Consider the following 13668-nt stretch of genomic DNA (forward strand, 5'->3'; position numbering starts at 1 on the left):
GTGGCGTGGTCTTGTTGGAGGATCCTTTCTAACTGCAGCGGATTTGCATTTAAGGGAGGAAGAGGGTTTCCGGGTACGCCGGGGCCTCCTGGGCTAAAAGGTCACAGGGTGAGCACTTAATTCAATGCAAAATTAACATTTTGCTATATGTGTTGTGCTTTTGTGTGTTTCTCAAGTAAGACAATGTATCACCATTTTTTATTAGGGACACGGAGGACCTCTGGGACTAAAAGGAGAACGCGGAGCCGTTGGGTCCAAGGTAAGACGAGGCTGGTGGTGGTGTTAGCTTTTAAAAGTTCAGTTCCACTGCCACAACAGCATGAGAGATATTTTTCCAATGCTTCCTTCCCCAGGGCGCCACAGGCCCACCAGGTCAAATGGGAGGACCTGGACCAATGGTCAGTATTTTCTCGAAATGATTCGATTTACTCATTTGACTGACGATACATGCGTTTCTCTGTCATCTACCTGACCGTCGGAGTTTGTGACAAAGTCCCCTCCGGATAGACAAATAATTTGGTTTTGAATCAATTTGCTCATGCTGAGCATTATTACGGGAACTAGCAATTCCGTCCTCAAATGTGGAATTTCTGGAGTGGAATAGCCTGTGAATATTCTCATTCGTCCAGGTCACTGTGTTCTCGCGTTGAATTGATCACGGTTGGACAGCTCTGGCTGTCTGGTCTTCGGAGGCAAGCGCCAACGGTCGAGTTGTGCTCGATTCAGTTGTCTGAGAACCTCAGGCAATCGATATTTGTAGTTGCGATAAAAAAACTGATCTTATGAATTGGTGATGATTCCTGCTCAAATTTTGCGCGATTAATTTTCCCCGCCCTTTTTGAAAGCGTGCGTAGGATTTGGAGGACGTTATCACCAATCACGCTGTGTGTTTACAGGGCCCTGCCGGGATGCCCGGGGAAAGGGGCCGCTCTGGGCCTGGTGGTACAGCGGTATGCGACAAATCATTCCTGGGAAAAGTTTTACTGTCATGAAAACGCCAGGGCCTTACTGACTATGAGGCCAAAAGAATTTGACAATTCTAAGAGTTTTTGTTCTTCTGTCTGTATTCTGTTTTTCTTTGGCCTTAGGGTAAACGTGGTGTACCCGGTAACATTGGAAAACCAGGTCCAATTGTAAGTCACCATTCACCCGTTTGAATTTACAAACAGCTAAAACGAATAAATTGAGGAAGCTGATAACAAAGAAAAGCTTTCACAGCGGGGTTTTCATTTTTATCGGAATGAATGATCACCATGCCTGATAGATCACACTTAAGGAGATCAAATCACCTTGTTTGCGATTTTTGTTGGTTTCCAGGGTCCCTTGGGTCTCAGTGGCCCTCCTGGATATCCGGGAACGCCAGGCATGAAGGCAAGTATGGTTCAAGTGTCTCTCAAACAACATGCCTGAGGAGATTCGATTTTTGGTTTCAAAACACCCCCAACAACAACAAATAACTCTACACATGTATGTGTATTTTATCTGTGCTCGGGTATCATAGGGACAACAAGGCCCCACAGGTGTTCGGGGTCCGGAGGGTCCTCAGGGGCAAAGAGGCGAGACCGGTCATCTCGGGAGACCTGGACCAGTTGGCCTCAGGGTAATCATGTCACACAGCTGATTCACATCGCTGTAAAAATTTGCTAATATCCTATGATTTAGTCAACGATAAAGATATACTGTCAATGAATGTACAATACTGTCACATCATCATTTTCTGCATCCAAAGGGACCCACGGGTACAGATGGTGGCCTCGGAGCCAAAGGACCAGTGGTATGTAAAATAAGACAGTTGAAATAAAAAGTGGGAATACGCTTGGCTTACGAGGCTGAATGACTATAGGGAAACCTTGGTCCACAAGGCCCGGGTGGGCATCTTGGACCCGCTGGCCCTCCAGGACCTCAGGGAAGCACCGGCCAGCCTGGCATCAAAGGACAACTGGTACCTTGGCTCCATCACTTTGGATTTTGCAGTTTCGCTATTGTTGCCAGTCACAGTTGATTCACATTGGGGGGTTTTGTTTTGTTTTGTTTTTTTTTGTGAAAGGGAGATGTTGGCGTACCAGGATTTAAGGGTGAAGCTGGACCCAAAGGAGAAGTTGTAAGATCAAAACATTATTTGCATTGTTTTGACAAGTACATTGTTTGAGAAGTAAGTTTCTGTCATTCATTTTCTCCCATGTGTCACATTTCTAGGGTCCCCCAGGATCCCAGGGAGTAATTGGACCTCAGGGTGAGGAAGGAAAGAGGGGCCCGCGAGGAGACCCAGGAACCGTTGGCCCCCCTGGTGCCGTTGGTGAGAGAGTGAGTCAGCGTTCCACCTCAAACTGTAACTTTTGACATTTCAAAGTCTGTATATTAGGGACCTGTATTGTTACTCCCAAGTAAATATCCCACCACATCGTTCATGACCTAAGAAAGCATTGACCCTTGAGGGCCGGCTTCCTGCTTGTTTTAGATATTTCCCTCCCCCAACACTGATCATTTGACTCAGGTCTTGTTTTGGAGGGGGGAAACATCTGAAACCTGGAAACGACTTGAGGAGCAAAAGTCATGTGATTTTGGCTGTGTTTACAGGGAGCCCCAGGCAATCGAGGATTCCCCGGTGCTGATGGTCTGCCCGGACCAAAGGTAGAGTTAATTTTTCTTTTATCGTATGGCTTCACTACAAGATGCTTTACTCACACACTTGGATAAGAGTCCGTGCGGTGTATTTTCCAAGTATAATATACCAACCAAACTGTGTTAATCCCTGAAGGGTTCTCAAGGAGACCGTGGAATATCAGGGCCATCAGGACCAAAAGGTTCACTGGGTGACCCGGGACGTACAGGAGAACCTGGTCTACCAGGTGCAAGGGTAACACTGACACATTTGGCATTCAACTTTCTAACTTTTCAATTTCCATGAGCTCATGCACTGCTATCTCAAATGCGTCTTTCGCTAACCTTTGAATCTGCTCTCCAAGGGCCTCACTGGTACTCCTGGAGTACAGGGGGCAGAGGGAAAGCCAGGGCCACTGGTATGTGAAACTCCTTGACCTATTTTGACATAAAATACATGAATCGGCTTAAGTCAAGGTCTGGCTTTGCGCGTCGTTCAGGGTGCGCCCGGTGAAGATGGTCGCCCAGGCCCCGCAGGCTCCATCGGTAACAGGGGTCCCGCAGGAACAATGGGAATACCTGGCCCCAAGGGATTTAATGTAAGTTCCCTTTTGCAACTACCCGCTCGACACCCACACATTGGTCTCTAATTCCAAATGCGTCTTGCCTTGAAAAGGGTGATCCGGGAAAGACAGGGGAACAAGGCTCTGCAGGAGTACCTGGTCAAAGGGTGAGTGACCCGGAATGACTGGGTCGCATTTTGCTTTTTTGCCCGACTCGAAACCAGAACTTCAGTCTTCAATTCAGATTTTTGTAGGAGTGATATGATCTCTCTTTTTGTACGCTAGGGTCCTCCTGGAAAAGATGGAGAGGTTGGGCCTGCTGGCCCACCTGGCCCATCCGTAAGAGCCATCACCTTTAATATGATCAAATATTTGATTTCTCCACCGGCATCATAACTGACTAAAGGGCTAACTCAATCAACAGGGTGTTGCTGGTGACAGAGGAGAACAGGGACCTCCAGGTGTAAATGGATTCCAGGTGTGTCATTATACTGGTCCAAATACCACATTTATCTGCAGGAGACATCACACGGGCTTATGACGGCGCTGCATGTCCAAAGATACAGGTGTATGTTATAATTCAGAACAGATATTGGGATCTTCAAGTTTGATGCATCTATTTTTTATCAGGGTTTACCAGGAAATCAAGGTCCTCCTGGAGAATCCGGGAAACCCGGTGACCTTGTGAGTATAATTTAAGTTAGAAATTGATGCACCCCATTCCTTACCTTAATAGTGGTTCTGAAAATAAAATGATTTCAGCTTGAGTGATGAATGGGATTGTTGAGCGAGCACATGGTCTTTTTTTTTCAGGGCATCCCTGGAGAGCTCGGTGCCGTTGGTCAAATTGGACCTCGGGTAGGTGGAGTGCACTTTTACGAATGACGTTGATCCGGGGTAGACTATGAATATTAGAGCTTGTGGGGTTTCTTCCGCAGGGTGAACGTGGAATTCCAGGAGAGAGAGGCGAACTGGGTCCAATTGGTCTGCAGGGACCCAAGGGAATCCCCGGAGCTCCTGGGCCAGATGGGCCGAAGGTAACACAACTTCAACGCTCTCAAAATGCAAAGTCAAGTTGCTGAAGAGGGGCGTCGTCAATATAGTGGAGTTCTGAGTGAAGGGATAAAATCTTCGGGGGCAGGGGGGGGCATTGTAGGAACAAGTTTAAAACCTACATTTGAGCAAGGGTCATTGGGATCAGATATGGAAAGAGCCCTTGTCCTTCCTTGAGCTCAAACACACAAATAAGTAACAATCTCTGCTTGTCCCTGAAGGGCAGTCCTGGTCCTCCCGGTGCCGTTGGTGATGTGGGTCCTCCAGGTCTTCAGGGAATGCCAGGAGAAAGGGGCATCTCTGGTCCATCTGGACCAAAAGGTGACAGGGTAAGTTTTTTTTTTTGCAGGGGGGGGGTTGTCCTTCTCTAGGTTTGATTTCCCTAGTGAAATTGGAAGAAGCAATTTTACAAGTGTTGAAGTCTGTTCGAATCAATCTTGTGAGTGTGCAACGCAACATGGTCAGTGCTAACTTTGCGGTGTCTTTTATGCAGGGATCCATTGGCGAGAAAGGATCAGAAGGTACACCTGGAAATGACGGCGCAAGGGTGAGTAGTTGGCTTCTCGGCCCACATAACACCGAAGAACTCCTTTATCGCTTGACAAGTGAAATTGCGACACGATCAAGGAGCTACCAATCAATTTGGTTCCATCGTAGTTTAAATTGGCAGACGGCATAATTTTGTCGACTTCAGAGTTCATTTTGCTGCTCCCATAAATGGAACCTTTGCAAGCCCATCCCAGAAGAAACCATACAAGCACAAGCCATGCCAGAGTTTCACCACCAAAGAATTCAACCTAAAGGTCTGTGTGCTTCCTGTGTTTCCAGGGTGCACCTGGACCTGTTGGCCCGCTAGGACCCGCGGGGCCCAGTGGTGAAAAGGTGGGGCATTTTACAACCCGAGACTTCTTTTCAAACAACAACATATCAAGAGTAATCAAGAGTAAGTGCGTGACACATTTCAGGGAGAGCCTGGACCAAAAGGACCCGCTGGACCTGCGGGCTCGAGAGGAGTGCATGTGAGTATACCTGGCCAATGTTTGAATTGCAATATACCGGATAGTCCTCATTATTAAAGACAATCATGACTGATTATTTGATCATCTTCTGCAGGGAGCAAGAGGTGACCCTGGCCCCATCGGTTCCGTTGGTTTTGCTGGACCGCCTGTAAGTCCTCATTTGTTGCACCAATAATACAGGGACGTAACCCCATGAGCAATCTATGAATGCTTTGTTTTTTCAATTATTTGTGACACATTTTCTACTATTCCATCACAGGGTCCTGATGGCCAACCTGGAGTCAAAGGAGAGACCGGGGAACCTGGCCAGAAAGGAGATGCCGGATCCCCTGGACCTCAAGGCTTAGCTGGAGCTCACGGTCCTCCTGTATGTTGTAATAAGGAATAGGTTGCAGGAAAACTGTCTTGCAAAAGCGTTTCTTAATGTTAACTAAAGCATTTATGGAGAGGAGAGAGCTCATTTTGTTTCTCCATATAGGGGCCTATTGGTGTTGCTGGACTAAAAGGCGGAAGAGGAACACAGGGTGCACCGGTATGGGAATTTCATAATGACAGAAATGCTTTGATCATGTGACTGTTGAGAGAACATCAAGCCATCAATGAGCAATTTATTATTTAACACGCGGCACAGTGTTGTCTCCATGCCTTAGTGGGTTTTCTCCATGTACTCCGGTTTCCCCCCGCATTCCAAAAACATGCATGGCGGGTTAATGGAACACTCAAAATTGTCCCTCGGTGTGAGTCTGAACGCGGATGGTTGTTGGTCGAGGTGTGCCCTGCGATTGGCCGGCAACCGGTTGACGGTTTACCCCGCTGACTGTCCGAAGCTGGCTGGGATGGACTCCAGAACGCCCCGTGACCCTTGTCAGGATAAAGGGTCTTAGAAAATGGATGGATGAATATTATGGAACACGTTTAAAACCAAGTTAAAAACAATTACCCTGTGGAAGCATGATTTGATGTCAGGTTTTGTTGCCAGGGGCCCACCGGTTTCCCTGGATCTGCAGGAAGAGTTGGTCCACCAGGTCCAACTGTAAGTATTGTCATCAATCTTCCATATTTCAGACACCCTAGATCAGCATTGAGCAACTGTGATGTCATATTCAGTCGACAGCAGCTGGCAAAATGGCCGTCTCCTAGCATGGACAAAAAAAGGGTGTATTTTGCTACTTGACTCATATTCCTCAAACACGATACTCATCAGAATGCCAGTGTTAGACTAGTGGGGGTGTATAGAACTTTTTATTGTATAGCGCATATGATTTTCTTGATACTAATTCCAAGGGCACAAAGATCATGGTTATGATTTTAAATGGTAGAAAACTCCATTTAAATTGTGTGTAAAGCACGATGATATGTATAAAGACAGAGCGAGAGAGAGAGAGAGAGACATTCTGATGATGCAATCGTGAATATGTTTCCCTTCATGACCGCAATTGTTCCGCTCAGGGTCCAATTGGTGAACCTGGACCACTAGGGGCCCCTGGAAAGGAGGGTCCTCCCGGTCTTCGTGGTGACCATGGAGCAAATGGAAGACAGGGAGAGCGAGGGCCACCGGGACCTCCAGGAAGCCCGGGAGACAAGGGCGATTCTGGAGAAGACGGCCCAACGGTTGTAGTGACTCTGTTTTTCAGAAAATGCTCTTGAGAGATGGACAGATTAGCTTCACATGTTTTATTTTAAATCTTTATGCCATCCAAGATTTGAGCTAAGTTTGTAGATCCTCAGTATTAAATATCGGTTTTGTCAACTTTGGTTTAGGGCCCTGACGGTCCTCCGGGCCCACCGGGAACTACAGGCCAGAGAGGTATTGTGGGGCTTCCAGGTATGCGAGGTGAACGAGGAATGCCAGGTCTCCCAGGGCCAGCGGTCAGTCTCCTTTTTAGCTGCGACTCTTCCATGCATTGACCTTACACATCGAAATTGCCCACTGCATTCCATATTTTTTGTAAGAGCCCTCTTTGCTTTTAGGGACCACCAGGAAAACAGGGATCTACTGGATCAACTGGAGACAAAGGGCCCCCAGGGCCAGTTGGCGTTCCAGGTGCCAATGGACCGCGTGGCGATCCCGGTCCTGATGTTAGTCATTTTTAAATCTGCGTCTGTGCTTGCCAATGCATTTCACGCCGAGCGTCTTTCTAATGCGCGTCTCTTTGTTCGTCAGGGCCCTGCCGGCTCTGACGGTCCGCCAGGGAAAGAAGGTGTTCTTGGACAACGGGTAAGGACGGAGTTTCTAAACGGCTGTAAACGTGGTACGAAACCAATTGTTGATACCGTTCCAGGGAGATAGAGGGGATCACGGTCCAGAGGGTTTGGCTGGTCCTCAGGGACTTCCTGGGCCTCCTGGTCCCGTTGGTGTCGCCGGAGAAGCTGGGAAACGAGGACATGCTGTAAGCTGGCCTTTCATGTATCTTGTTTGCCTTGCCGTAGGGTAATCATTTTTCATCCACAGCACGATCGAAATGTGGCATGTTATGAGCCTGACAACCTTTTCAATGAAATAATGACTTTCTGTGGACATGTTGGAGCCTGAAGGAACTTAACGCCGCACGCTGAAAGGGCTTGGCCACTAAAGATAGAAGAGTGGAGGCGTTGGCAGACACGTTTGGTCCCTGAGTCCTTTTTCTTTGTTTTGCAGGGTTCCAGAGGACCGGTTGGTCCCCCCGGATCAGCTGGAAAGAGAGGACTAGTGGTGAGTTCTTCCCTGACCTTGGATGGAGGTTGAACGACACCTCTGAGGATCCGTAGCGTTGCGGATTTCAAGCAGCCATAACTTGTTGCCCTGTATCGCAGGGACCCCAAGGACCACGGGGAGACAAGGGTGATTTGGGTGATCATGGAGAGAGAGGGCAGAAGGGTCATCGTGGATTTACTGGTTTACAGGGTCTTCCTGGACCTCCCGTAAGTCAGAGCCCACTGCAGTCATCACACTCAATCTGTTGATAAACGCAGTGATGCCAAGTGTTTGAAGACAACCGCAAGAGGCAAAATGTATCTACCGATTACACATGCAGTCATTTGGATCGTGTCCATTTGAGATGTGTATCTACAAAAAAAATGTTCAAAGCAAGCCAACAAAAACATTGTGCTTTCTCTTTTTAGGGTACAACAGGTGAACAGGGGGCTTCCGGAATCATTGGACCAAATGGTGCACGGGTAAATGCCACACTTTCTCTAATTTCTTATAGTATTTGCAAGTGTTGTGCTCTTGTCTTTGTTTTATATATTAGTGCAAAAAAAATCAATAATAACAGTTTGCTCTTGAATAATATTTCAGGGGCCACCTGGCCCTATCGGGCCCCCTGGCAAAGAAGGATACATTGGACAGCCCGGGCCTATGGGACCCCCCGGAACACGTGGAATCTCAGGAGAAATTGGACCAGAGGTATTGTCTCATTAGAAAGTCAAGAAAGAGAGGTGGCCCAGCTTGCATTTGGTGCTGGGGGCAAATAATGAAAACAAAGCCTCAAAACACATTCAATCACTGAACATCTTTTTGACAGATGTTAGTTGTTTTTTTTGTGTGCGTCTTTCACTTATTCAAAAAGAAAAAATAGAAATAACATGATACTTTCTTGATACGCAGGGCCCACCAGGAGAACCTGGACCCCCAGGCCTTCCTGGACCACCGGGACCTCCCGTGGCAGCTATGGACGATCTGTTTGGAGGCCCTCATGATTACGATGATGCCCCCCCTCCTCCACCAGAGTTCAGTGAGGACGAGGCTCTACCCAACACCAACTCCTCCACCCTCCCACCGGTGGACCCTGGCGTGCAGGCCACCCTGAAAGCCCTAAGCAGCCAGATTGAGAGCATGAAGAGCCCCGACGGCAGTCGCAAGCACCCCGCCAGGACCTGCGATGACCTCAAGAGATGCTACCCCGCCAAAAAGAGCGGTGAGTTAGCCAAGAGTGGACTCCCAACAAACTGTTTGTGTTTTTTGTGGGGCTGAAGGCTGGAACGGATTAAGGGCATTTCCATTCATTTCAATGGGAAAAGATGATTTGAGATGATGTGTTGGTAAACCGGCAAAGTAAAAAAAAGCCAAATCAAAAGACTCATTTTAGAGTTTCACCTCCCTCACATATTTTTCTGCAGACTGGTGTTTGTGGTTTGACGGAAGCTACACTAAAGTGAAACTTTCCTGAAATGCCACTTACTGCATGTTACCATTGGTGTCTCTCTGTGATGCAGGGGAATTCTGGGTGGACCCCAACCAAGGCAGTGCCGAAGACGCCATCAAAGTGTACTGCAACCTGGACACCGGGGAGACGTGCATCTCCGCCAACCCGGCCAGCCTACCTCGCAAAAACTGGTGGAGCTCTTCCAAGAACAAACCTGTGTGGTTTGGAGCTGACATCAACAGAGGAACGCAAGTGAGTGTTTATGTTTGAAAGGAGGCTTATCTTGCCTTTTGTTTTTTTCGGATCGCCTTCGTCAAAGTATCCCAAGGATTTAGCATTGTGGACATGAGCCCGTTTTGATGGGGCAGACCCTGTCTCTATTTCCTTCAGCCTCCAGTTAAAATGTTCGTGCTGTAGGCCCGCAATCGATTCCTTGTGCTGTGGCGAATGTTTGCAGTTCACCTACGGCAACAAAGACCAACTGGCAAACGCGCTGAGAGTGCAGATGACCTTCATCCGCCTGCTGTCCAAAGAAGCGTCTCAGACCATCACCTACCACTGCAAGAACTCGGTGGGCTACAAAGACCAGAAGGCGGGCAACCTGAAGAAGGCCGTCATCCTCAAAGCCTCCAACGACCTGGAGCTCAAGGCCGAGGGAAACAACCGCTTCAGATACACCGTGGTGGAAGACTCCTGCGCTGTAAGTTTTCCTCATCGCATTGAAATTTTATTCGGTGTCCCCATACTGCCAAGTCCTATGAATCGCAATTCAAGTCGAATTTTAACCCAGGGTTTAATTCCAGTAAATGGGAGGGAAAACACCCGATTGCCAAAGTCAATAACTGCGAGTAATTGACAACCCCTAAAAATGTTTGTTCTAAATGACACTTGAGTATCATCAAATAATTGGGCTACTGAGAATTTCAGTTTTGAAAACATTTCACGGGAAGTGTGATGTGCAGTACACGCAAGACTCGAAATAAATACAAAGAGGTTTTTTCCTCTACTGTCAATTTTGGATTGGATGTTAAGTTAGAGATTTGGGGCCATCTTGTGGCCTTTTAGGTCATTACATAAAGAGCACCAAAAAAACCCAGTTTGGTAAATTTGCAGCAAATGGAAATGAAAATATTTTTTTCATGAATAACAGATTTTTTCAGAGTTTCTGAAAGGCAAGCTTGATTTGAAGTCACAGTAATGAAAACAACCAAACATTTGCTTTTTGAACTGAAATCAACCGGATGGATGCAATACTTTTTTTAAAAATATGGTGGATTATTTAATTGATCCTTTCATTTTGTTGGAAAGTGTACAACTGTGTTTCAAATGAGTATTTGCTAGGAGCTCCAAATAATGACGATCGTGTTTGCCCTGTGTTGCATTCATGTTACTTTAAAAAAAGCCCGCGCAGCCTTTATGACCCTTTTCTTGTCTTTTTACAGCAAGCAAATGGCAACTGGGGCAAGACAGTGTTTGAGTACAGGACACAGAAAACTGCGCGACTTCCCATTGTGGATCTCGCCCCCGTGGACATTGGCGGCCCCAATCAAGAGTTTGGCATCGATATCGGCCCCGTGTGCTTCTTATAAAATAAAGAAAGAAAGAAACCCAAAGGTCAGCGGGAAGATGCACATCCCGAGACTATTGAACTGACAGCTGACCGCGAGCAGCCACCTTGTACAGAGCAGTACTGAGGACTTTTCTGGCCCTGTGGCGAAATATTTATTATGCCTTTCAACTCACACCCCACCCAAACATTTCAAAGTGACACGTCAAATGTTTGAAATTGGACCTCATTCAAAACACAACTCATTCCGTTTTTTTTTCCCCCTTTCTTTTGTTTGTTTCACGATGTATGTCTTGCTTTTCGGCCTCACTGAGGTCCAACGTTTTTCCCCTCCACTCAAACGTCAATGTCTAAATAAAGATTTACCAATTTGAAATGTTTACCTTGTTTATCACAACGTAGATATAAGATATGCAGCGGGGCCGCCTTAAAGGAGTGCCCGGGGTTTGCTTTTCCTCAAAATAGCTCATGCATCGAGAATCACAGCCAACAAACGTCTCACAAGTTCGCCTGTTTTGAGGGGGCGGTCCTGTCTCGTGAAATACTGCCAAACCAATGTGGTGAAAAGCTTTCGTTATCCAGGGGTGGGTCGAGGGGGGGTTGGGTGGGGGGTGTTCGGACGTGGCAACCGACTTCTACTTCCGGAAGCAGGGCCCAGTATTAGGGTTGGGGGGTTAGTGACCGCCCGTGGAATGAAGAGCATTTTCACTCACCGAGGCAGCACTTCATGCGCCTTGTCGATTGCGCTCGGAAGTTTCATGCATACGTTTCCCACTCCCTTCATCGAGCATCAGAGGCTGATGCTAACATGCGCGTCCATTTTATTTTTTTTTCCCCCTCCATTTGAATTTAAAAAGTAGCTCTTTAAAATACTCCAGCCGAAACGTTTTCTTGTTAGCTACCTCGTCACAGAGACCGCCATCCATCCGTGCATACATGAGGCGACGTGTATCAGGTTCTTTCTTTCACATGTTGGTGCTGTTTTGTAACGTAGCATGACGCCAGCTCCTCCAAACTCTCACGGCGCAGGCAATCAAAAATCGGAGAGATGATGAAAATGATGTCGATGTGAGTGCGTCGCGCGGTGCTTTGTCATGTTTTCCTTTGTTTGTTTACACCTCATTCTTTTTGCAATACTGAAACAGTAAAAGGTAGCACAGATTATTCTTTTTTTTTAATGCATGTCAATTCTCCTTTTTCAGTATCCTGGGTTCATATATTACCTTGAAATCATTATTTCTATTTTTGTTTTTTATAGACAGAGGTGGCTGTTGAGTGACTGTTTGCTTTGTATCTCCTGCTATGCAACAAATTAAACAAAACGCTTGTTAATCCCCCCCCAAGCTCTTGTCATGTTAATTTCCGAATAGCAAGTTTGTTGTTGAAATGTTCATTTTGTTTGATTGCACACAAATTGACCAACTGTGTTGATGCCAATTTGTATTTAGTACAATAGTTGGACTTTTTTGTGACTCGAGCTGCTGAATGTGCCTTTAAATCATTCTTTTGTGATCATCTGGTGCTCATTCCGAGTATATTTATTATAGTTTATGATTATTATTTTTTTAAAACGTTTGTCAGGCTTGACTGCCCGATCGATCCCAAAGGCAGTAAAGGCGAAAGGAGGACGAAACCATCCACCTTCCCTCCCCCCCCACACTGGATGCATTTGAGTTTTCATCCTTTGAAATAAACAGTGCAACTCATTCACTCTGCCTGTTGTTGTTTGGGATGGCAAAGCCTTTGCGATATTATCCATGACCACCTGCCACGTTTGAATTGGAACAGACTTGTTGCAATGCGACAAAGACTTTGTGAGGACGGCGAGAGTGTGTGTCTTCGTCATGAGTCGAAATGCATGTTTGGAGATCGCCTCCAACATAGCCCAGCATGTCATTTTTGAGCGCATCGACATCTGTGAGTCGTATTTCGCAAAATTTGAGTTCGGTTGATGTGACAAGTTAACCTTCCTGTTGTTTGTCTTTAATCAGTGGTCAAATCTCAATATAATCTAGCTCAGTAGTTCTCAAACTATGCGTAACACGCAAAAAGGCAACACAATTAAAATACAGTTGCGTAGCAGGTCCAAGTGTTCTTCAAAAAACAGGCATAATGTGTGTTCCTAAAAAGTATGTTTATTCTCCCTTTTTGTGTGTGTGTTGCCACTGTGACATTACGGACAGTTGGAATGCACTTAATTATAGGAAAATAATGACTGTGTTAAATAACGGTTCAAAATGTATTGCACATAAAAATACAAATTGTACCCGGATAAATGTTTGAAAACAAACAATTGTGAATAATCAAATGCAAAATTCTTCTCCTGAAGTGTTAAATGTCATTGACCTGGAAAAATCTACTCAACTGATTTGAAAAAAAAAAACAACAACAAGGAAAACAAACAAAAAGTTGAAGACACCTCAACATTATGCAGAGTTTGAAGATGAAAGTCAATGATTATTTTGAGTGCCACAGGAGGGATTCCACAGACCGCCAGTAGTTTTTATACCATGTCATCGTAATCATTTCTAATTCAAACGATAGAAACATCATTTTTGTAGATTTTTAAACAGCTCAACTGGCCGACATCATGACAGGACAGTTGTCAGCATTCAGGAATACTAGTAGAAAACAAACAAACAAAAAACCTCGAAAGTTGGCACAATTTAATAAATTTACTTTTCCGAGAATAACTAATTTAATTGATGTTATTTTATTTTCATAAATATGTAAACAAAATT

At 45.9% G+C, this 13668-nt stretch overlaps 1 protein-coding gene across 1 annotated transcript in view; it reads left to right on the forward strand.

The window, feature by feature from the left end:
* The window catches only part of col5a2a (collagen, type V, alpha 2a), a 28097-nt gene extending 15833 nt beyond the window's left edge, over positions 1–12264 (forward strand). The window contains exons 13-54 of the mRNA XM_052081976.1: positions 55–108; positions 206–259; positions 354–398; positions 897–950; positions 1089–1133; positions 1318–1371; positions 1502–1600; positions 1730–1774; positions 1844–1942; positions 2048–2101; positions 2197–2304; positions 2578–2631; positions 2759–2857; positions 2967–3020; positions 3102–3200; positions 3278–3331; positions 3450–3503; positions 3589–3642; positions 3795–3848; positions 3978–4022; positions 4103–4201; positions 4439–4546; positions 4711–4764; positions 5046–5099; positions 5183–5236; positions 5331–5384; positions 5496–5603; positions 5715–5768; positions 6216–6269; positions 6686–6847; positions 6998–7105; positions 7208–7315; positions 7401–7454; positions 7519–7626; positions 7875–7928; positions 8030–8137; positions 8339–8392; positions 8514–8621; positions 8823–9132; positions 9431–9612; positions 9818–10060; positions 10803–12264. Coding sequence (XP_051937936.1) covers positions 55–108; positions 206–259; positions 354–398; positions 897–950; positions 1089–1133; positions 1318–1371; positions 1502–1600; positions 1730–1774; positions 1844–1942; positions 2048–2101; positions 2197–2304; positions 2578–2631; positions 2759–2857; positions 2967–3020; positions 3102–3200; positions 3278–3331; positions 3450–3503; positions 3589–3642; positions 3795–3848; positions 3978–4022; positions 4103–4201; positions 4439–4546; positions 4711–4764; positions 5046–5099; positions 5183–5236; positions 5331–5384; positions 5496–5603; positions 5715–5768; positions 6216–6269; positions 6686–6847; positions 6998–7105; positions 7208–7315; positions 7401–7454; positions 7519–7626; positions 7875–7928; positions 8030–8137; positions 8339–8392; positions 8514–8621; positions 8823–9132; positions 9431–9612; positions 9818–10060; positions 10803–10949 — 3663 coding nt within the window. The 3' untranslated portion in view covers positions 10950–12264. The remainder of the gene's footprint in view (positions 1–54; positions 109–205; positions 260–353; positions 399–896; positions 951–1088; positions 1134–1317; positions 1372–1501; positions 1601–1729; positions 1775–1843; positions 1943–2047; positions 2102–2196; positions 2305–2577; positions 2632–2758; positions 2858–2966; positions 3021–3101; positions 3201–3277; positions 3332–3449; positions 3504–3588; positions 3643–3794; positions 3849–3977; positions 4023–4102; positions 4202–4438; positions 4547–4710; positions 4765–5045; positions 5100–5182; positions 5237–5330; positions 5385–5495; positions 5604–5714; positions 5769–6215; positions 6270–6685; positions 6848–6997; positions 7106–7207; positions 7316–7400; positions 7455–7518; positions 7627–7874; positions 7929–8029; positions 8138–8338; positions 8393–8513; positions 8622–8822; positions 9133–9430; positions 9613–9817; positions 10061–10802) is intronic.
* The last annotated feature ends 1404 nt before the right edge of the window (positions 12265–13668 follow it).

The sequence above is a fragment of the Hippocampus zosterae genome, chromosome 12, assembly GCF_025434085.1.
Source record: "Hippocampus zosterae strain Florida chromosome 12, ASM2543408v3, whole genome shotgun sequence".
NCBI lineage: Eukaryota > Metazoa > Chordata > Actinopteri > Syngnathiformes > Syngnathidae > Hippocampus > Hippocampus zosterae.